Source organism: Ranitomeya imitator, chromosome 1 (genome assembly GCF_032444005.1).
Source record: "Ranitomeya imitator isolate aRanImi1 chromosome 1, aRanImi1.pri, whole genome shotgun sequence".
Lineage (NCBI taxonomy): Eukaryota > Metazoa > Chordata > Amphibia > Anura > Dendrobatidae > Ranitomeya > Ranitomeya imitator.
The window spans coordinates 848956887-848981749 of NC_091282.1; the positions used below are offsets into that span (position 1 = coordinate 848956887).

General features: G+C 42.3%; 1 protein-coding gene across 1 annotated transcript in view; it reads left to right on the forward strand.

Annotated features, from left to right (window-relative positions):
• SEMA6B (semaphorin 6B) overlaps window positions 1-24863 on the forward strand; it is a 170250-nt gene that overhangs the window by 35846 nt on the left and 109541 nt on the right. Inside the window, exon 4 of the mRNA XM_069741317.1 lies at window positions 7380-7437. Within this exon, the coding sequence (XP_069597418.1) occupies window positions 7380-7437 (58 nt within the window). The remainder of the gene's footprint in view (window positions 1-7379; window positions 7438-24863) is intronic.

The window sequence follows — 24863 nt, forward strand, 5'->3', positions numbered from 1 at the left end:
TGGCTGGAATAGATAAGGGACGCGATTTCGCTTTTGCAGAGCCCCTGATGTGCTAAAAAAGTAGATACCCCATAAAAAACACCATTTTGGAAACTATACTACACTACGAAGCCGTGAAAATTAGAAATTTTTCATTTTCACTTGAATAACAGGAGAACCCTACAATTTGTTGTGCAATATCTCCTGAGTACACCGATACCCCATATGTGGTGGAATGCCACTGTTTGTGTATATGGAGATTCGGGGGGTTGGTGGGTGCCCCGGTCCGCTAGCTGAAACCGCATGGACCAGGGATTGTCCTGCCAAACGCCCACTCTCCCTTTAACAATGGCATAACGCTACTCAGACTACACAGGGTGAAGATAAAATAGTATGGCAATCCTTTATTGATCCACAAAACAGGCAGATAACACATAGAACAGTCCCAGCAAAATTCACCAAGATGTTGCATATTAGAGAGTTTCACCCTTCTGCTGACTCGCCGGGATAATGGCAGATGTTGCTTCAGAGTTTCCAGGGTCAGTTACTCCACCTGTGGCACACACACAGAGAGGAGGTAACGATAAGCGTAGGAAGATGACAGTCCATTGTGGTACAAGGCCAGTTAACCCGAGAGTCACAACCTGGCTTCTCAAAGGTATCCATGGTTCTGCGTTGGTCAATGGAGCAGATCTGTATTTTTCCAACTGGGGCCGCAAACCCCTAGGTAGTTTCCTGTAGAATGATATATCCATGTCCCTAGTGATGGAGTCATGATGTAAATGGCTGCCATCCTGTCTCTGGTCCTTTTGGATATATGAATGTCTTGGCAGAATCTCTTTCTGTCTTTGAGTCTCTTTATACAGAGGCATGTAACCTATTTTTAGACTTAACAAGTGTCCTTCAGTCCAGCATCACAGATAAGGGAAAGAATGGTGATGAGATCAAGTATCATTACTTGATTATTTAATCTAATTGCATAGTTTTTCCCTCTCTGCTTTCGAAGTCAACAAACTGGCTCCATAACATAATGCATAATTAGCATATCAGCAAACATCACTAGTCATCAAAGATAAAATCACTCAATGTTATATGAAATATCAGCTTAGAAGTCAATATTACAGGCTTACACGAGCAAAAGTATAGATTACAGCCTATTCTTTTTGGTTTGCTAAAAATAGTCATCTGGTTAATTAAGAAACAATCCTGTTTCTTCACAGTGCGCACTGCACCGAAAGGAAGGAGTGACCCCTTCAGGTGCCAAAACAGCAGAAACCCTCCACAAGTGACTCTTTTTGGAATCGATATAGTGATATATTGAGATCTAGTTTTATTAAGGGTTTTCATGGTGCGTGAATTTATAGTGTGGTGGCATATGCAAGTTGTGCAGAGTACAGCAGGTTGACATATGTAATGCCAGTTTCACACTTGCATTTGGCTGGTCTGTGTATGGCTGCGTGCTTCCTCCCTTAAGCTCCGCCTATGCTCTTCCTACTTCCGCATTCATCCTGCGTCGTCCTGCATACCTATCTTTAACATTGGGTATGCAGGGACATGCGTTGTATGCGCATGCAACGTTTTGACTTGCCCACTGACTGCACGGGAATGCAACTTTTTGTTACAGATAGGTACGCAGGATGCATGCGGAAATAGGCAGAGTGGAAGCGGAACTAAAGGGAGGAAATACGCAGACCAGCCGAACGCAATTGTGAACTTAGTCTAAGTTGTACAGAGTACATTAAGTGGTGCAATAAATTAGAGTAACTCATAAATGTATCAATCCATTGATGAGTGATATACCTTGAAACAGTCTTTTATGCATAGGTCAGGTTTTTCAGAGAAGATGTTGCATTGCCAAGTTGTGTCCAATCTTATTCCTTTTTTGTAACACACTCTACACTTTTTTTGTGACCTTCCTATCTTTGTATTTTGAGGGACCTCAGCGAAGAAGTGTTGTCCTTGTATTATACGAGCACCTTTAGTTCCAGAGGTACTGGGACTGTCCCCTTCTTGACTTCCAAATATTAGGGTCTTGATCACTACCTGCTGACACTGAAGAAAAGTCCCAGTCTGAGCTGCACATCGTGAAAAAAAAAAAACAGAACACCTGCTTCTAACTGAGACTAACTGTAATTTTATGGATTAGTATAAAAAACTAGTGTAATTACACAGGTCTGCAAAAAAAATTTTCAAGAGCTGTTTTAGTTATTCCACGTAATCTTTATGTTTTTAAGTGCACTTAATCCGAAAATGACCTCCGTTTTGTCATAGGACAGCACATTTTCTGACAATTTAAGTAACTATGTTAAATAAAACAATACCTCAAAATAAATGAAAATAGACTCATATAATAAATTTTTTATTACAAATGTTTCATGAAATTCATTTTTTAACTGCAATGAGCTCACTAACACACACTAAAATCGATTCTTCTTCCCTGTGAGGCTTCTCTTGGTACATTTACGCTTGTGAGTAGCATCTGGAATGTCTCTCTGAAGCGTCCAACAGTAGTCTGCCATTACTGTAATGCTCCATCTTCCCTGGTATCTTCTTTCCATCTCTTTAATGTCCTGGTGGAATCGTTCACCTTGCTCTTCACTCACAGCTCCCAAATTTTCAGGAAAGTTGTCAAGGTGGGAATGGAGGAAATGCACTTTCAAACTCATCAGGCAACCTAAAGCTTGAAATGCTTTCAGCATTCGTCCGACGATTTTTTTGTAGTCAGGGTCTTGTATATCTTCAATGCATTGATGTGAATTAATTAATAGTAATTTTGACTTTCAAAACCCTAGGATAAAAAAATATCAAAAATTTAGAAAAATATACTAAATTTGAAGAGAATTTTGCATTTTGTGGCAAATCCTGACGTCCAGGATTTTTTTCAATATTTTTTTCGTTTTCAGCACACCAAAATACATGGAAATTAGATGAAAATAATTACCCATAGATATATAATAGCAAGGCCGATGTTTATTAATGTTTAATTAGGAAAAAAAAAACGGTAAAAAAATGGCGTGGGCTCCCGCGCAATTTTCTACGCCAGAGGGGAAAGCCGACGGCCGGGGGCCAATATTTGTAGCCTGGGAAGGGGGTAATACCCATGACCCCTCCCAGGCTATGAATATCAGCCCGCAGCTGTCTGGGTAGCCTTTACTGGCTATTAAAATAGGGGGACCCCAAAAAAAATGACGTGGGGTCCCCCTATATTTTATCACCAGAAAGGCTACGCAGACAGCTGCGGACTGATATTACTACAGTAATTTCCACAAAATTTCTGTAATTTGACTAATTATAATGTACAATGTAGACACTAAAGAGACTAGAGTATTTTAAATTACCATGTGACATGCATGGGTGTAGGTAAAACACGTATATCAGTAACATGCATTTATATTTTTAAACGGATATAGCCCATAGCTAAATCACATGAATGGTTAATTAAGACAGTAGGTACAAGGGAGAGCAGCAATATACCAGCATAAAATCCCCCTGAAACGAACCAAACCATAAGTAAATGAAAGCAATAACAATAATGCTATAATATAAGGACTGTTTAATGAATTTCTCAGTAGGTTCAACCCTCCTAAATCATCTATATGGGCATGGACTTTTTCAAGGCATTGTATATATGTAGGTGGGTGCTGGTTAGATTCCAGGCAATGGATCCCAGCTTCACAATGAAATTCCAAGAAAGAAAACAATAGCAAAAACTCACTGGTTTAGTTCATTAACATTTTAACAGCAGTTTGTCAAACAGGAAATAGTGGTGTACCATATAGTATATGCAAAATGGTATAATGCAAATTAAAATAAATTTTGGTCAGTCCCCCATAAGAGGATGGTGGCAAAGGGAGTACCGTAATGGATGCATAATTGCAATGGTGTCAGTGTTCTGTAGAGAATAACTTTAATTTTAATGTATCTGGTTGTTACTAGTAGGATTACCTATTATGGTTTTTATTTTATAGAACCTTTCTGCTCATGTAACATATACCGAAATATCTACTGTCCTGTATGCATTGCCCCTTTAACTTCACCCTGTGTTCTGTAACTTCATTACAGACTCACTATTAGTTATTTAAATATTAAAGGCTATGCCCATTCGATTTAACTTCTAATGATCTGCCCAGGCCGCTATCTGTAGGGTTGAGCATTATCTAAAGCTGATTTCTATGGTGAGAAGAGAATTTTGAAATGGAAATTTACTGCGCATGCGTGGGTCCCCTGAGACATGTGCTGTCACAAGAGTATGGAGGCACCATCTTTAATATGTATAGAAACGGAACTGTGCAGCGGTATGTAGGGTACTTGATTGGTTATGTGCATATGTACATTTGCATTTGGAAACACTATTTTTACTTGGGCATTAATTAGATTCGTTAACTAAATACATAGACAAGCAAATTAAGGCTTGTTGGACTCCAGAAAAACACCACGTTGCTCATATTTACTATGATGTTACTGGATATTCTCATTTTCAGAGTATGTGCATTTATTTATTAATATACAGTGGAGAAAATGAGTATTGTATTTTTCGGACTATAATATGCACCGCACCATAAGACGCACGTAGGTTTTAGAGGAGGGAACTAGAATAAAAATTGAAGCAAATAATGTGGTCAATTCTGTACTAATATCTTGATATATATGGTCCCTTTATCCCCATCCTGGTATCCATGGCCCCTTAATCCCTATCCTGTTATGCATGGCCCCCTCATCCCTACACTGGTATGCATGGCACCCTCATCCCTATCCTGGCATGCATGGTGCCACATCTCAGTTTTGAAGTCCTGACGACTTTGGTTCTACTTTAATTTAAATGTGGTTTTTACTTTTAGACCAGCAAGGATTAATGTCAGTTTCCTTGATGGCAGCTGCTGTGTTGCTGATCAGCTGATGTGGGTGGTGACCATTCCCTTCATCTTTTAAATAGTCACATGACACATCAGCTGACTGTTGGTAATGGAGTTTTTCTATGAAGACCAGCCTAGGAGTGTGGAGCTCTCTGGTGCCAGCGGTTTATCTGCTACGTCTGTGGAGTCCGAGTCCTCTGCTGTGCAGAGCTTGGCAGCGGTGGTGGAAGCTTAGTTTCTTATTCCACTTTTCTTGTCTGTCTCGTGCTTGTCACTATCCCCCGTGTTTACACCATCTGAAGTGGTGAGGCTAGCGTCCTTGCCAGCCAGTGTACTAGCCAGAGTATAATGAAGTGACAGCTAGGGACTAGGCACGTGATGGCAGCAGGGGAAGGGACCCGCATAGGGCATTAGGGTAGCTTAGGGATAGGCTCAGGCTGTGTTAGGAGGTGCCCATCTCTCGCTCCATACTGTTAGAGCCTTAATCTCCCTTTTCCCATCTCATTGTTGGTGTTTGTTGTGTCATCCACTGGACTTACCTGTCTTACCTGTGTTTCAGCTCATGTCCAGGCTCAACCGGAGCCCAAAATATCTGTTCCTGACAGGTTCTCTGGAGGTAGAGATAAATTTCTGGTCTTTGGAAGCCTGGAAGTTGTATTTCAGGCTTTGCCCTCATTCCTTAGGGAGTGAGGAACAGTGTGTGAGGATTATAGTCTCTCTTCTCAAGGGAGATCCTCAATTCTGGGCTTTCTCCCTGCTGACCAATTCACCATCTTTGCAGTCAGGGGATGGGTTTTTTGCGGCATTGGCACTGGTATATGGGGATCCTGATGGCGTCTTCCTGGCTGGCTGTCTCGACTCTGTAAGACCAAGCTCGGGGGCCGGCCGGCTGAGGAGTACTGCTCAGAGTTTCGTAGATGGGCCACTGACATGCAGTGGAATGACCCTGCCCTTAGGAGTCATTTCTGTCAAGGTCTGTCAGTAAGGTTACAGAATACTCTGGTGCAGTGTGCTACTCCTGGCTCATTGGAGACCGCCAAGGCCCTTGCTATCCGAGTGGATAGACGCCTCAGGGAGAGAAATACACCGAATCTACCCCTGTTATTCTTTCTATTGAGGTGGACACACTGATGCAGGTAGATGAACTCATGTGGGTGGGAGGAGCCTCCTCACAAACTAGGTTGCCTGCGGTCCACCGTGGGGTAGGGGCATTTTTTTTCTGTGGTCGGACTGATCATTTCATAAATGTCTGCCCAGCTCGTGCCAAAGTATGTACTCCATCACAAATGCCGCGTTCCCCTGGTCGTGTGGAGGGGGATGACCAGAGTGTATACATTTTCTCCACCTTTACGTCTCAGTTTACCATGCCAGCTGAAGTGGTGGTTGGTGGGGAACCTGAGATTATATCAGTTCTTGTGGATAGTGGAGCTGTGGGAAAATTTAGATTGTTTTTATTTTCACAGCTCAAAGTTATAAACTACTGTGAAGCACCTGGGGGGTTCAAGGTGCACAATACACATCTAGATATGTCCCCTGAGGGATCTGGTTTCCAAAATGGGGTCACTTGTGGGGGGGTTTCCACTGTTTAGGCACATCAGGGGCTCTCCAGGTTAATAAAGTTTTTTCAGTTGACAGGTTCCCTTTAAAGGGGCTTTCCACTACTCGGACAACCCCTGCTTGATCTGAGTGTTTGTCACCAATAAAATAAAAACACTTATACTTACCTTTTGTGCAACACCGTACCACCGTACCAGTGGTGTCGGCACCTGCGTTCCCGGGGCTCTTGTGTGGTGGTTATGACGCAAGCCCTGTTTTTATTTAATTGGCACCAAACATTCAGATTGAGAAGGGGTTGTCCTAGTAGTGAACCAACCATTTAAGAAAATATATAGGTATGGAATTTTAATATAAAAAATGTATTTTAAAATGTATATTTTTTTTGTACATGTAAAAATGCAGACATTTTTTCTGACAAAAATGTTAAACTAAGCCTGGCAGCAAAAGGGTTAAAAGGGAATCAGTCATCAGATTTATGCTTCTCAATATGGGGAAAGCATAAAATAGAGACAGAGACACAGATTCCAACAGTGTGTTGCTTACTCGCCTTCTTGCTGTAGTTTTAATAATTTCACTGTTTTATCTGCTAAGCTTCTGTGATGAGCTCTGTCTGATTCTACTCACAGCTTTCTATCTGCACTGTGTAGGAGAAAGCTGGCAAGTTATGGGTGTTGTCGGGGTTTGCTGGGAAAAGCTGGAGCCTATAAATATTGAGAATACTTAGGAGAAACTTATCATTCAGAAGACTAGTAGAACTGCAGCAGATCAAACAGTGTTTTATCAAAACTACAGCAAGAAACCCAGTAAATTACACACTATGGGAATCAGGGTATCTGTCCTACTTTCTGCTGCTGTCTCATGGGCCAGCACTATCCTGGTGACAGATTCTCTTTAAACACCCTATAAGTGGCAGCTAATATTGCTGCTACCATTCATAGTTAATATTGTTTGTTTGATAAAGGAGCCATATTCAGATATTTCTTTTTGCAGGGATGCTCTCTATCAAATGTTGCTGGACTCCAACTCTCAAGATTTGAAGTACCAAAAAGTGAGTAAAGAACTTCACTATTAAAATGACTACACTCTGTCATATAAGAAATATTCATGTTCTGATCACTTTAAAAAAATGTACCATAGTAGTTACTTTAGTGGGGTCATAAGTCATAGACAGAGATGAGCGGATCAGGCAGCAAAATTCAAATTCCCTCGTTCTCTCATTTTTCCCTTGGAAATTCAATTTGAGGAGAAAGTCCTTTATTATTTTCTGGGGTCTCTCCAAACCCAAAAGTATAATAAATGTAACATGTAAAAAAAAAGAAAATCTCTATACTCACCCTCTACTCACTACTCCTCGACACCCGTCCTGTCCCCATCACATCTGCTGATAACCACCACTCACATTGTGCACTGTGTCGAACTTCCAAGTGACATGGTGTACGGGAAGGGTCTGCACAAGTGCATGGGAGGTGAACGGCCGCCATTTTGCAGGATCCATGCGGAAATAAATTACAAAAAAATTGGCATTTTGGTGAATGTGGACGTTTGTGGAATTTAATTAGAATTCGATTCTGTTCAAAATTATTTGCTCATCTCTAATATACATATTTTTTTTAAATTTGAAAATAATGATATTAAATTTACACTGTTTCTTTTCATGCTCTGACAGCTTACAGTTATTTCTCAATCTTTTAATAATTCTACTTCCTAGCTATAACTTAAAAGGGTTTTGCAGGGATAAGAACAAAATAAACAAAGATAATTAATTCTTAAATACGTTTCATTTGCATATCACAATAGTTTTGTCTAGGGAGGTATCAGTATACAATTTCAATTGAAGCTGCTTTGTTACACTGACAGAAACCTGTCATAGAATTTTAGGACATGTGCTACTGATCATGTGCAGTAGAAGCTCCTCTGCTTTGACTTGGAGATATCTATACCATGTACTGTCATTCAGATAATGTTAGATACTGTTGTGAGTGGCCTCTTTTTACCTCAGCACCCCTGGTGTCTCCAGTCTCAGATCAGATAGACAGGTGAACAGCACTGTGAGCAGCCTCTTCTTACATCAGCACTCCTGGTATCTCCAGCATCAGATCAGACATACAGGGTGGACAGCAGTGTGAGCAGCCTCTTCTTACCTCAGCACTCCCGGTATCTCCATTATCAGATCAGAAGCACAGGGTGGACAGCAGTGTGAGCAGCCTTTTCTTACCTCAGCACTTCCGGTATCTCCATTATCAGATCAGAAGCACAGGGTGAACAGCAGTGTGAGCAGCCTCTTCTTACCTCAGCATTCCCGGTATCTCCATTATCAGATCAGAAGCACAGGGTGGACAGCAGTGTGAGCAGCCTCTTCTTACCTCAGCATTCGCGGTATCTCCAGCATCAGATCAGACATACAGGGTGGACAGCAGTGTGAGCAGCCTCTTCTTACCTCAGCACTCCCGGTATCTCCATTATCAGATCAGAAGCACAGGGTGGACAGCAGTGTGAGCAGCCTTTTCTTACCTCAGCACTTCCGGTATCTCCATTATCAGATCAGAAGCACAGGGTGAACAGCAGTGTGAGCAGCCTCTTCTTACCTCAGCATTCCCGGTATCTCCATTATCACATCAGAAGCACAGGGTGGACAGCAGTGTGAGCAGCCTCTTCTTACCTCAGCATTCGCGGTATCTCCAGTATCAGATCAGACAGACAGAGTGGACAGCAGTGTGAGCAGCCTCTTCTTACCTCAGCACTCCGGTATCTCCATTATCAGATCAGAAGCACAGGGTGGACAGCAGTGTGAGCAGCCTCTTCTTACCTCAGCATTCCCGGTATCTCCAGTATCAGATCAGACAGACAGGGTGGACAGCAGTGTGAGCAGCCTTTTCTTACCTCAGCACCCCTGGTATCTCAAGTATCAGATAAGACAGGGTGGACAGCACTGTGAGCAGCCTCTTCTTACCTCAGCACCCCTGGTATCTCAAGTATCAGATCAGATAAGACAGGGTGAACAGCAGTGTGAGCAGCCTCTTCTTACCTCAGCACCCATGGTATGTCCAGTTTTAGATCAGATAGACAGGGTGAACAGCATCTTCTTACCTCAGCACCCCTGTTATCTCCAGTATCCAATCAGATATTTGACCATTAAAATGTACTTTGCTCTTTTTTATACACTTCTTTGTTTTCATTTCCAAATTGAAAATACTTTACAGGCTATTATCTTTATTTTTCATTTTCACAATTTTTTATTTTTTTAGTCTATGACCCATATTTCTCTCCATTGTAAAATGAGAGGTGGCATCATCTGACCGCAAATTTGTATATTGTCTATAAAGAAATTGATATCTCCCTTTTGCCTTTCTGAGCTGCTTAATATAGATTTTCAATGAGATTGAGAAGATTCTAGGATTTTTGGCAAAACCTTAACCCCTTAATGACAAGAGGTATTTCGTTGTTTTTTGCGAGACAAGTTGTACTTTTGAACTGCACCATTGGTTTTAACATATCGTGTACTGTAAAACGGGAAAAAAATGTAAAGTGCGGTGAAATTGCAAAAAAAGTGCAATCCCACAGTTGTTTTTTTACCATGTTCACTAAATGCTAAAACTGACCTGCCATTTTGATTCTCCAGGTCATTGTGAGTTCATAGACACCAAATATTATTATTTATTTATATAGCACCATTAATCCCATGGTGCTGTACATGAGAAGGGGTTACATACAAAGTTATAGATATCATTTACAGTGAATAAATTTACGATGACAGACCGGTACAGAGGGGAGAGGACCCTGTCCTTGCAGACTTACATTCTATGGGATAATGAGGAAGAGACAGAAGGTCGGGGGTGCAGCAGCTGTGGTAGTGGTGAGGTGGTAGCTCGGGTGGTGGTGAGGCGGCAGAATGGTTATTAAAGGCTGTAAGCTTTCCTGAAGAGATGGGTTTTCAAGTTCCATCTGAAGGATTCGAGGGTGGTGGATAATCGGACGTGTTGAGGCATGGAATTTCAGAGGATGGGGGATATTCGGGAGAAATCTTGAAGGCGGTTGTGTGAGGAACGAGTAAGTGTGGAGAGCAGGAGGTCTTGGGAGGATAGAAGATTACGTGAGGGAAGATATTGGGAGGTTAGATCAGAGATATAAGGAGGGGACAGGTTGTGAATGGCTTTGTAGGTCAGTGCTAGTAGTTTGAACTGGATTTGTTGGAGAATTGGGAGCCAGTGGAGGGATTAGTAGAGGGGAGAAATGGGGGAGTAGCGAGGAGAGAGGTGGATTAGTCGGGCAGCTGAGTTGAGGACAGACTGGAGTGGTGCAAGAGAGTTAGCGGGGAGGCCACAGTGGAGGGAGATGATGAGGGCATGCACAAGAGTTTTAGTAGATTGAGGGCTGAGGACGGATTCTGGAAATATTTTTGAGTTGGAGGTGACAGGAGGTGTCAAAAGTTTGGACGTGGCAGCGGATTTCAGGTGCAGAAGAGACTGTGATGCCATTCACCATAATAGATAGGTCGGGTAGGGGAGATACGCGAGATGGAAGAAAGATGATGAGTTCGGTTTTGTCTACATTGAGTTTTAGGAAGTGAAAGATGAAGAAGGAGGATATGGCTGATATTCACCCTGGGATTCTGGACAGCAGAGAGGTGACACCTGGGCCAGAGAGGTAGATCTGAGTGTCTTCCGCATACAGGTGGTACTGGAATCCATGGGACTTTATGAGTTGTCCTAGGCCAATGGTATAGATGGAAAAGAGTAGGAGCCCAAGGACAGAGCCTTGAGGGACTCCAACAGAGAAAGGGCGGAATGAGGAGGTAGTGTGGGAGTGGGAAGCGCTAAATGTGCGTTCGGAAAGGTATGAGGCAATCCAGGACTGGGCAAGGTCTTTGATGCCAAGGGAAGAAAGAATCTGCAGCAGTAGGTAGTGGTCGACTGTGTCGAAGGCAGAGGACAGGTCGAGAAGGAGGAGGATGGAGAACTGTCTGTTAGCTTTGGCTGTAAGTCATTAGTAATTTTTGTCAGGGCAGTTGTGGTGGAGTGGTGGGGGCGGAAGCCAGATTGGAGGTTGTCAAGGAGAGAGTTAGATGAGAGGTGGGAGGAAAGTTGAACATGGACATGATGCTCAAGGAGTTTGGAAGCAAACGGGAGCAGTGATATGGGGCGATAGCTGGACATAGCGGTTGGGTCAAAGTTAGTTTTTTTTGAGGATTGGTGTGATGGTGGCATGTTTGAAGGCAGAGGGGAAGGTACCAGAAGATAGTGATAGGTTGAAAAGATGGGTTAGGGCTGGAATGAATGTGTTAGTGAGGTTGGGGAGCAGGTGGGAAGGGATGGGGTCAAGTGCACAGGTGGTGAGGTGTGATTTGGAAAGGAGGTGAGTAAGCTCTCCTTCAGTGATGTTGGAGAGGGAGGTTATTAGGGAACGGCAGGGGTCTGGTATATGGAGTGGTTGGGGTGGTGCAACAGTAAAGGTTTGCCTTGTTTGGTCAATCTTATTTTTGAAGTAGGTGGCAAAGTCCTCGGCAGAGTTTTGGGGAGTTGGAGGAGGCAGTGGTGGTATGCGGAGGAGAGAGTTGAATATGCTGAACAGTTGTTTTGGGTTGTAGGATAATGAAGATTGAAGATACAAGGTTTGTGAAATAGGTCTGTTTAGCAGAGGTGAGGGCTAATTTGAAGGCGAATGTAACTTGTTTGTCTAGGTTCTTCTTTATTTAAGTGGTGAAAAAAAGTTTGGTTAAAAAAAAGGCACCATTTTCCAAGCTGACATTTTTATTGATACCATTTTAGTGTAGATACGATCTTTTAATCGCCTGTTATTGCATTTTATTGCAATGTAGCAGCGACCAAGAAAACGTAATTCTGACATTTTTATTTTTTTTCTCGGTACGTCATTTAGCGACCAGGTTAATTCTTTTTTTATATTGATGGATCGGGTGAATGCTGCGATACCAAATATATGTATATTTGAATTTTTTATTGTTTTATTTTGAATAGGGTGGAAGGGGGGTGATTTGAATTTTTGTATTTTTTTAATCTTTCAGTTCTATTTAACCTCATAATGCTGAATTTTATGGTGAGGACACAGGAGAGGTTTTCTTGTGATGACTCTTCCATGAAGGCGATATTTGTGCAGGTGTGTCTGATCAGTAGAGCAATGTACCACAACTCCAGAGTCTGCTAAATCTTTTTGAAGGTCTTTTGCAGTCAAGCTGAGTGGTGGCATGATGCAACCGCTTAGCCGTGAATTTAGGAGACACTGGTCTGAGCGTGAGAACTCAGCTTCATTGCATAGCGGTGACATCAGTGAGGTCACTGGAGTTCAAATCCGGTAAACTCACTGACATCATTGCTTGATAAAGACCTCCGGGTCGAAACGTCGCTGTTACATGGCTCAATAAAGTTTGCACGTTGGAATACTACATCCGGATGGAGCGCTGGTCTTTTGTTTCTCTTTGATCATTGCTGGCTGTATGAGAACTTTCTCACGAGCGTGGACGTCATTTAGTTTACCGGAGTTCATCGACTGTGCATCATGCCACCACTCAGCCATGCAATCCGTATGTAGCAGAGTTGGATTGTTTCTTGTAACATATATGTATTATCATCAGACAGGTGAGGAATACGGTGCTTTTCTTATTTGTAACTTTTTTGAAAATAAATTGGTAAAAGAGTGTGGAGAGTTTTATTTCAAATAACGGACTTCATTCTGGCTGTGTGTTTACTAGCAAAGTTACTAAGGGTTAGTAATCAAGGTGTTTCTTTTAGACACCTCTCCATTACTAACCTCTGGGCTTCATGTCAGCTGAAATTACAAAACTGACATCAACAACAGAAATATTATCCCACTTGTCACTGCACCAGGGCAAGTGGAAAGAGCCGGGCAAAGGATCAGAATTGGCGCATCTAATAGATGTGCCTTTTCTGGGGCGGCTGCAGGCTACTATTTTTAGGCTGGGGAGGGCCAAGATCCATGGCCTCTTCTCAGTCTGAGAATACCAGCTTCCAGCTGTCTGCTTTAGCTTGGCTGGTTGTCAAAAATTAGGGGACTCCACACCTTTTTTTTCATTTATTATTTATCTAGTGCACAGACCCTAGGCGTTTGGTACAAACCGTGAACTGTACAGTTCTGGTTCGCCAATGAACCTCATGAACAGAGAAAATGAAAAGATTTTGGTTCTTAGAATAGAGGAAAAAAGATTAAAAGATTATTTTAAAGTAATATTTTTATGCAAAAGTAGTAAAACATAAAAACGTAATAGGTTGGGTATCACTGTAAGCTATCTGCCAACACTGCCGATGCTCCTTTTAACGGCTGCAGTTAAGGGTACTTATTCCTCAGCGCTACTTTTTAACGGCGCTGAGAAATAAGTGTATAGCACCCCCTGTGTCGGAAAATCTCCAGGGTCTTGGCTACCAGGGGTAGCTGAGACCCCGGAGAACACGATTCAGGTAGATTTTTACTGTCCTCAGTCTTGTGATCGCCTGTATTCACTGAGTAATGGCAACTGCAACAGTAGGAGTTTTTCCTATTGGTTCATTTTGATCACTGTGATAGACCCTATCACAGTGATCAAAATAAAATAAAAAATAGTAAATCAAACAACCCTTTGTTACCCCCTTAGTTAGGTAAAAATGATTTTTTTTTAATGTATTTTTTTATTCTTTGCAGTTAGTTAGGGTTGGGGCTAGGGTTGGGGCTAGGGTTAGGCTTGGGGTTAGGGTTGGGGCTAGGGTTAGGGTTATGGTTGTGTTGGGGTTATGGTTGTGTTGGAGTTACAATTGTGTTGAGGTTATGGTTGTGTTGAGGTTACAGTTGTGGTGGTGGAGTTACGGTTGTGGTGTTGGGGAAAGAGTGATGTTGGGGTTACAGTTGTGGTCTTTGGGTTAGGGTGGTGTTGCAATTAGGGTGGTGGTTAGAGTTAGGGTGGTGCTTAGGGTTAAGGTTTTGTTGGGGTTATGTTTGTGGTTAGTGTTGGGATTAGGGTTAGGGGTGTGTTGGGGTTAGGGTTGGGGATAGGGCTGTATTAGGTTTGGAGTTAGAATTGGAGGGTTTCCACTGTTTAGGCACATGAGGGGGGTCTCCAAACGCGACATGGCACCTGCTATTGATTCCAGCCAATTTTACGTTCAAGAAAGTCAAATGGTGGTCCCTCCCTTCTGAGCCCTGCCATGCACCCAAACAGTGGCTTACCCCCAGATACGGGGTATCGCCGTACTCAGGAGAAATTGCACAACAAATTTTGCTGTCCATTTTCTCCTGATACCCTTATGAAAATAAAAAGTTTGAGTCCAAAGTATATTTTTTGTGAAAATAGTAAAATGTTCATTTTTCTTCCACATTGCTTTAGTTCTCATGAAGCACCTGAAGGGTTAATAAACTTCTTGAGTGTGGTTTTGCACACCCTGATGGTTTCAATTTTTAGATTAGTGTCACTTTTGGGTATTTTCTGTCATATTGACCCCCCAAACTCACTTCAAATGTGATGTGGTCCCTAAAAAAATAGTTTTGTAAATTTTGTTGGATAAATGAAAAAATGCTGGTCAACTGTTAACCCTCATAACATCCTAACAAAAAAACTTTTGTTTCCAAAATTGTGCTGATGAAAAGTTGACATGTAGGAAAAGTTATTTATTAACGTTATTTTTTTCATAAATAAACACAAGACATATCGAAGAAATTTTACAACTAACATGAAGTACAATTTGTCACCCCAAAAAAATCTCACAATCAGCTGAATCCGTTGAAGCGTTCCAGAGTTGTAACCACATAGAGTGACAGTGGTCAGAATTGTAAAAATTGGCTTGGTCATCAAGGTCAAAATTGGCTCGGTCACTAAGGGGTTAAAGCTGTAAGTTTACTTACTCCACACAGACAATGTAAAAAAACAAACAAACAAAAACAATGGCACAATTGCAGCTGTTTGTTCATGTTCTTACAAAGAAATAGAATAAATAGTGATCAAAATGACACACAAATATTGCACAAGTGTAATCTACAGTTTTTCTAGTGAAAAATAAAAATTTTGATTTTTTAGCAAAAGTAATAAAATATTTAGAAAAACGTTGATGCTAATCATGCTGAATGGTGTTTAATCAATTCACTGCCTTTGACATACTTGAACTTCAAAAGTAGTGTCCCTGCATTTGATGCTCATGCATCATTACCTGCACTTGATGGCTGATTTAATCAGCCATTGAGTGCTTCTAACAGCCACAAGTGGATTGGTGCTCCGCCTGTGGCTAGTAACCATTTAAATGCAGTTATCATTTATCGTCATTACAACGTCATTTATCACCCGCCAGCCAGAAGCATGTCATTAATCCAGCCCATGGGCACCCCGTCAAGTGATCGCGGGATGCTAATGGGTTGTCATGACAGCCGGGGGTCTGCTGATGATCCTGTGCCTGTCAATACGAGCCTCCTATGAACATCCCACAAAAGATCAAATGAACCTTCTTTTGCCCCATTAAAAACAACAACAAAAACACACATATTTGTTATTGCTGAGTTCAGAAACACCTGAACTGTCAAAATATAAAATAAATTAATCCGATCGGTAAACGGCATAACGAGAAAAAAAATAAAAAAGACAGAATTATGTTTTTTTGGCCACAGCAACATCGCAATAAAATGCAATAAGAAGGGATCTAAACATCGTATCTGCCCCAAAATAGTATCAATAAAAACATCAGCTCAGGGTGCAAAACATAAGCCCTCACACAGCCACAGATCCTGAAAATGAAAAAGTTGCAGGTCTCAGAAAATGGTAACAAAAGCAAAATTCTTTTTTTTTTACAAATTATCAAATTTCTTTTCACCGCCTAAATAAAAAAAAAACACTTTACATGTTTGGTATCAGCGTACTCATACTGAGGCCAGTCTCACACGTCCAGATAATTCCGGTACCGGAAAAATCGGTACCGGAATTATTCGTGTCCGTGTCTCCGTGAGCTCCCGTGGTACATCAGTGTGGCACACGTGCGGCACACGTGTGCCACCCGTGTTCCAACTGGGTACCACACGGAGCGTGCAGGAGACGGCGCTAGAGATAAGCTCTGTCCCCTGCATCTGGTGCTGAAGCGGCCATTCATATCTTCTCTCCAGCAGCGTTCGCTGGAAAGAAGATATGAAAAATCCTTTTTTTTTTTTGTCCTCATGTTTAAAATAAAGATCCCTGTCGCCACCCCCCTCCCACCCCCTGTGTGCCCCCCTCGCTGTTACTAAAATACTCACCTGGCTCCCTCGCAGTGTCCTCTCTTGGCCGCACCTTCTCCTGTATGAGCGGTCACGTGGGGCCGCTTATTACAGTGATGAATATGCAGCTCTACCCCTATCGGGGATCTGCGCTAGCGGGATCGGCAAACGTGATCCCTTTTGGGACATTGCGTTAGCGCAGTCCATAGCGCTATGCGCTAAACGGACTGCCCTAACGCAATGTGACCCTAGCCTAAGCTATATGCTAAAATGAATGGTGTTATTCAAAAGAACAACTCTCCCCACAAAAAAAACAAGCCCACATATGGCTAAATGGACAGACAAATAAAAAAGTTACGGCTCTTGGACGAAGGGAATGAAAAGACGAAAACGAAAAAACAGAAAATCAGTGGGTCGAAGGGATTGAAAACTGAAATAAAAAAACAGAATTACTGTTTTATTGATTTCCACCTCCAAATAAGATGATAAAAAGTGATTAAAAAGTTACGTGTATCCCAAATTGGGAGCGATGAAAACTACAACTTGTCACTCAAAAAATAAGCCCTCCATATCTCCATTTGCAGAAAAAAGTTATATTTATGACTTTAAGAATGTGGTCAAATGAAAACAAATGATTTTTATTCAAACAGTATTTATGGTACAAAATTAATAAAACATATATAAAACTAAATTAATTTGGTATTGCTACAATCATGCTAACTAGAAGAATAAAGTTAACACTTTATATGTGCAGCAAATTAGACACAAAATTTAAAATGTCAAAAAACAACAGCTGTCTTTTTTTCCCATTTCTTCTCCTAAAGAGTTAATAAAAGTTAGGGATTCGGTTTCATATACTCTAAAATGCTGCCATTAGCAAATATAACTCATTCTGAAAAAAAAACAACAAGCCTTTATACAGCTAAAGTACGTTGACTGAAAAATAAATATAGTTATGACTCCTATACAGTGACAAAAAAAATGAAAAAAATTAAAATCAATAATGTTAAGACCAAAATAGGCCTGGTCCTTGCAGGATGATATGGTTAGTTTCATACCAAATTTCTATTTTGGCATGTTTTATTACTTGTGCACATTAAAATCCTTCTTTTTTAAAAGTAAAAAAACTTTTTTTTGTGTGTTCTCATTGAAAATCATACATCTTTCTGTCAACTAAGCAGTGGCTGCTTGTCCAATGTAGGATTTTGTGTAATTTTTAAGGTACAATTTCGGGGCACATGCAACTTTTTAATATATTTGTATTCCTTTTTGTAATGTATGATAACTGAAAAACAGCATTTCTGACATTGTTTGCCTCTTCCCTTTACCCTTTTACGCCTTACTCCTGCTACCAATTCAGTATACCTTATCCTATTGCTTTAATTTTTTCCAGTAACAAGAGACTTGATAGGGAAAAAAGCTAATTGAAGTTTTTCTTTAAGTTGTATTTTTATTTTTACCAAACCTGTTTAATCCTTAAATCCTGATGAAATCCTTTAATCACTGATATAAGACAATGCAGTACTTCTGCCTGTGCCCCCTCTGTCTAAACTTTTAATGACTACAATGCCTAAAGGACTGAAGTTAACACTAATCCTGGCCTTTGCTGCAGAATGTCTTTCATTTCATTTAAAATAATCTATGGAGGCAGATTCTCAGGGAGATCTATGTCTGGTCCATAGATCTTAACAGCTCATCTACATATTAAGAAAACAGATTTCTCCGAAATAAAGCATCAGATCGCAGATATCAAGGTTTCATTTCATTCATTATCCTATGACCTATATACCCATGTGGACAACTTAGGAGGGCAGATACAGTTAAAGTCAGGACTTACTGTTGACCTCCAGGCACACCATTTAGATCTCCTCTGTTTTTAAAAGGGACCTGTTACGAGGTCAAAACCAGACAGTGTTTGCTCTTCTTTTATTCTTATTGCTTCCGAGTAGTCATTTATTTATACTTCTTAAATCCACCATACAATTCCAGAGATGTGGGCCTTTTTACTTTAAAGGGAACCTGTCAGGTCATCCATGCCCTCCAACGCAGCAGCATTAACTTTTGTATCAGTAAATTCCCTGCCTATCCATCCCTTTATAACATTTTTAGGTACAAATTAGATTTAAAAAAGCATTTATATTGTCCCCATTTGCTACGCTAATTACCATATTTTTTGGATTATAAGATGCACTTTCTTTCCTCAAAATTTTGGGGGAAAATGGGGGTGCGTCTTATAATGCGAATGTGCCTTGCCGGTACCATTGCAGGCTGCAGGCTGGGACTAAATGGTGTCCGGCGGTGCTGCGGGTGTCCGGCGGTGCTACTGCGGGTGTCCGGCGCTGCTGCCTGGTGCTCTGCTGTTGTCTCCGGTGCTGAGGGTGCGCGGCCTGCACTGCCCGATGCTGCTGCAGCAGTCTCAAGTGCTGCCTGGGCCCACCCCAGCAGTCCCATGATTTCCTGTGCGGTGGACTCCTAGAAAATGGCCGCCGGGAGAGCGACGCATGCGCAGATGGAGATCTCGGTAGATGAGATTTCAGCAATGAAAGTCCACCACACAGGAAATCATGGGACTGCCAGGGCTCTGGTCTTTCCCAAAATGTCGTCAGAGCCCTGGCAGCACCAGAGACCGCCATAGCAGCACCAGGCAGCACCGTCTGGGCACCCACAGCATCAGAGACACCAGCAGAGCACCGGGCAGCAGTGCCAGACACCCGCAGCAGGACCGCCGGACACCCCCTCAGTGGCACCGGAGACACCCTCAGAGCACTGGGCAGAAGCACCGGACACCAGAAGCACTGACGGACACCCATTCATCCCAGCCTGTGGCCTGCAGCATCACTCCACTCCCACCTCCTCCAGCAGCGACCCTGGGTCCCCGCTTCACCGCAGCCACCACCCTAGGTAAGCAATAAGACGCATGGATTATAAGAAGCACCACCATTTTATTTAAAAAAAAAAATGCTATTTTTCTCCTCAAAATTTGGGATGCGTCTTATAATCCGGAGCGTCTTATAAAGCGAAAAATACGGGTAGTTCTCACAATTCATTTTTGGATTCGTGGCAGATCTGGTTCTGCTATAATTTAAATTTAAATGTGGCTTTTTTCCTTTTTGGGCCAGCACGGGTTAATGTCAGTTTCCTTGCTGGCAGTTGTTTTGTTGCTGGTCAGCTGATGTGGGTAATGACCACTCCCACCATCCTTTAAATAGTCACATGACGCATCAGCTGACTGTTGGTATCAGAGTTATTCTGTGAAGACCAGCCTAGGAGTTTGATGCCAGCAGTTTATCTGATACTTCTGTGGAGTTCGGTTTCCTGATTCCATGTCCTCAGCTGTGTGGAGCTTGGCAGTGGAGGCTGGAGCTAAGTTTCTTGTTTCCTTGTCTGTCTCATGGCTGTCACTATCCCCTGTGTTTATACCATCTGCAATGGTGAGACTGGCATCCTTGCCAGCCAGTGCACTAGCCAGGGAATAGTGAGGTGACAGGGACTAGGAACGTGATGGTGACGGGGGAAGGACCCGAATAGGGTGTTAGGGGAGCTTAGGGAGAGGCACAGGTTGTGGTTAGTAGGTGCCCCATCCATTGCTCCCTGCTATTAGGGCCTTCCTCTCCCTTTTTTCATCCCGTTGTTGGTGTTTGTTGTGATATCCGTTGGACCTACCCTTGTCGGTCGTGACATTAGTGCTTTGAGTAGTTAATGGGATGTTATTTTCCCCAGACTAGTCTGCCCTCTTTCCATGTTTTCACACCCCTGATGATAACTGGCACTAGCAGACGTCTTTGCCAGATTCTGCAAATCTCGCGCAGGCACATTGCACATTTCGGCAGCGTCACTGCACCTCTTTACCTGGGTGTATGCTTCCTGGCTTCAGAGGCACACTGCACATGACCGGAGTGTTCAACAGGAATAAAATAAGAGCAAACACTAAAAACACTTTCTTGGACTTAACTAAAGTTAACTCACTAGGTTCCAAATACTTTGACTGCTGATATCTTTGGAACGGAGAGGCGAAATTAAAAACAAACAAAAACATTTTTATTCCGCTCTGAACCCAAAATTACATCCTGTGTCCAGTGGAACATGGAATAATTGATGGAAGGTCCTCTTTAATTCACCAGAACTATAGGGGAAACAGGATTTGTGATAAAAACATTATAGTGCAAATCTGTTTCCCAACATCGATGATTTTCAAGCTCCTTTCCCCTTACTGACATCGGACTTATTAGTGCGCCAATGTCAGTATCCTCTGCTTTGATGTGGGCTCCGGCGGTGAGCCCACATCTTTCCAGGAATATGTCAGCTGTTTTGAACAGCTGACAAGTGCCCACAATAGCCACGGGTTGAATCGCGATCCACCCATAGCTATTAACTAGTTAAATGCCGCTGTCAAACTCTGCCAGCGGCATTTAAATCGCTCTTCCGGCCATCAGGCCGGAAATGCGTGCACCGGTGATCAGGGATCAGTGGTGCGTCAGCATGACAACCAGAGGTCTCCTTGAGACCTCTATGGTTGTCAGTGCCGAATTGCTATGAGCATCACCCAGTGGTCTGCGCTCATATCAACTCAGCAATTCAGCTACATAGAGGTGATCGATCTGAACATCGTCTATATGTAGCTGAGCCAAACGAGTTGTGTCAGCTTTTAGTCTCCTATGGAGACTATTGAAGCATGGCAAAAGTTAAAAAAAAAATGTTTTAAAAAAAATAAAAATAAAAATAAAAGTTTAAATCACCCCCCTTTTGTCCCATTCAAAATAAAACACTAAAAAGATCAAACCTACACATATTTGTTATCGCCGCATTCAGAATCGCCCGATCTATCAATAAAAAATAAGGATTAACCTGTTTGCTTAACAGCATAGCAATAAAAAAAAAAGTAAAAACACCAGAATTATGTTTTTTTGGTCGCTGCAACATGTAATTAAAATGCAATAACGGGTGATCAAAAGATTGTATCTGCACTAGGATGGTATCATTAAAAACGACAGCTCGACACACAAAAAATAAGCCCTTACCCAACTCAGTATCACGAAAAATGGAGACACTATGGGTATCGGAAAATTGCGCAAAAGATCCTAGACATGTTTGGTGTCTGTGAACTTGTAATGACCTGGAGAATCATAATCTATATATATAATTGTCTAAGGGGTACTTCCGTCTTTCTGTCGGCAACTTCCGTAACGGAAATCCCGCGTCGCTGATTGGTCTCGCCAGCTGCCTGTCATGGCTGCCACGACCAATCAGCGATGGGCACAGTCCGATTAGTCCCTCCCCTACTCCCCTGCACTCACTGCCCGGCGCCCGCTCCGTAATCCCCTCCAGTCACCACTTACACAGGGTTAATGCCAGCGGTAACGGGCCGCGGGTACCGCACTCCGTTACCGCTGCTATTAACCCTGTGTGTCCGCAACTTTTTTACTATTGATGCTGCCTATGAAGCATCAATAGTAAAAAGATGTAATGTTAAAAATAATAAAAAAACAAAAAACCTGCTATTCTCACCTTCCGTCGTCCGACGATATGCTCGTGCCAGCCGCCATCTTCCGTTCCCAGAGATGCATTGCGAAATTACCCAGAAGACTTAGCTGTCTCACAAGACCGTTAAGTCATCTGGGTAATTTTGCAATGCATCCTGGGAATAGAAGATGGCGGCAGCCGCGTGCACAACGCCAGAGTTTTGCTGGATCCCAGGGGGTGAGTATATAACTATTTTTTTTTTTTATTATTTTTTTAACAGGGATATGGTGCCCACATTGCTAAATACTGCGTGGGCAGTGTTATATACTGCGTGGCTGCTATATACTACATGGGCAGTGTGATATACTCCGTGGGCTGTGCTATACACTACGTGCCCTGTGTTATATGTTATGTTGGCTGTGTTATATACCGCGTCGCCTGTGTTATATACTGCGTGGCTGCTATATACTGCGTGGGCTGTGTTATATAGTACGTGGGCTGTGTTATATACTCCGTGGGCTGTGTGATATACTACATAGCTGCTATATACTACGTGCCTTGTGTTATATACTGCGTGGCTGCTATATACTGCGTGGGTTGTGTTATATAGTATGTGGGCTGTGTTATATACTGTTTGGGCTGTGTTCTATACTGCGTGGCCACTGTTCTATACTGCGTGGCCTGTATTAATGCATCGGGTATTCTACAATATGTATGTATGCATGTATGTATATAGCAGCCACATAGTATATAGCACAGACCACGTAGTATTTGCTATATACGTACTATGTGGCCTCTGCTATATACTATGTGGCTGCCATATACATACATACATATTCTAGAATACCTGATGCGTTAGAATCGGGCCACCATCTAGTGGCATAATAATCAGCATTTAGTGAACCTAGCAAAAAAGCCAAAGAAAAACTAGTGTGCACTTTTTTTGCAATTTCACCGCACTTGGAATTTTTTTCCTGTTTTCTAGTACAGGACATGGTAATACCAATGGTGTCGTTCAAAAATACAACTCGTCCCACAAAAAGTAAGCCCTGACATGGCCATATTGACAGAAAAATAAAAAAGTTATGGCTCTGGGAAGGAGGGGAGAGAAAAACGAAAGCGCAAAACCGAAAAAAGCTCCTGTCATGAAGGGGTTAAGGCCGTTAGTCATAGCTTTGTATGACAAAGAGCAGGCCTGAAGTACAACAGCGATGTTCAGATACAGATGCCCATTGTAAAATTTCCATTGAATCTTAAATGCATTTTGTGAGATTTTAAACAAATATTTCAGTGCTGAAATACTGCAAGTTAGAAGTATAGTATTTTACCTCTTTGGAAACAAACAATATACGGCTATATACTGTATTATCCTCATGAAAACATGCTTCCTTTCAAAATAGATTTCTTTTATTCTGTAGAAAAATAATGTTAATGAGAAACCATATAAACCTCTTAACACTTACACAGGGCATTACTCCATTTCTCAAAACCTTGCTCACAATAGAGACATATTTATTAAGTACCGTAATGCATAAGAACATTTTTTTAAATAAAATATGAGCCATTTTTATTGTTAATGTTGTTATATTGTTACACTCTCTCTAATGTGGATTTGGTGCATGGTGTGTCTTAGAAGTCTGTTTATTTTTGTTTTGTTTTTTTAGCATATGAGAAAAAAATGATCATTTTCATGAGTTTGTTGGATGTGATTTTTATCCATTTCTCCATCGTCTCATTGGGGGACACAGGACTGTGGGTGTATGCTACTGCCGCCAGGAGGCTGACACTAAGTAGGTATAAAAAAAAAAAAAAAAGTTAGCTCCTCCTCCATAGTATACACCTTGCCACTGGCCCTGACAGCTCCAGTTTATGCTTAGTGTCCGTAGGAGGCACATCTCTGGGTTTTCCCAGATGCTTTTTTCTCTGAAGATAAGACAGGGGCGACGGACCCTTTTGAAGGGGTCCGATCTCCCCAAACCAACAACGGGCGAGCACGTGGAGTGTCGCCTCCACGTATCCTCTCCCGCGACGAGGGATTTTTTTGCCGGACTAAGAACCTGACCACCCTGAGGTAACGGAACCCTAGGTTGTACAGGCATTCATTCCTTGTCCGTGCAGCCTCCACTTCACCAATGCATGACTACGGTGTTTAAAGGAGGCAGACGGTCCCTCTCCTCGCCTTCTGAAGGGTGTAAGGAGTTAGGGTGCCTGCACCGTCTTTTAATATTTATATATGTATATATATATTCATATGTGGATTTTTTTATGTCTAACCTTATGCGCTGTCAGAGGGCTGCACAAGGGGGGCTCCTGCTTCATCGCGCATTCTGCTGGCGACTATATCCGGCGCTGTGCTGGTTTCCAGCGTTTTTCCCCACAAGCAAACTTCAGCAGAGGCATGGGCGGAAGTCCCGCCCCTTTTTTAGGCGGTTTCCTGTTCGCCTGAGGCATTATGGATCTTGTAGTCTGAGCATGGGCGGAAGTCCCGCCCCTTTTTCGGCGGCTTCCTGTTTTCTCTGTACAGCCTGTGGCATTATGGGTCTTGTAGTCTGGGGGAAGTCCCGCCTCCATGGCGACGGTTTACTTCCGGTTTCGAGCACCCAGCTTTCCCGGGAGAGCAGGGGAAAGAGTAAAATCTAGATCCCTGCTTCGGCCTAAACCGGGTCCATGTGCGGTAACTCCTCCCACTTTTTCAGGCATCCGCCCTGTGAATTAGTTTATATGTGTGGTTTGCACAGGAGACATGGTTCAGTGTTTGAGAGCATACGGGGACACAGGACTGGGGTGAGTGCTACTTCCCTCAGCCTGACAACAGTATTTGTTCTAGACCTAGTAGCTCAT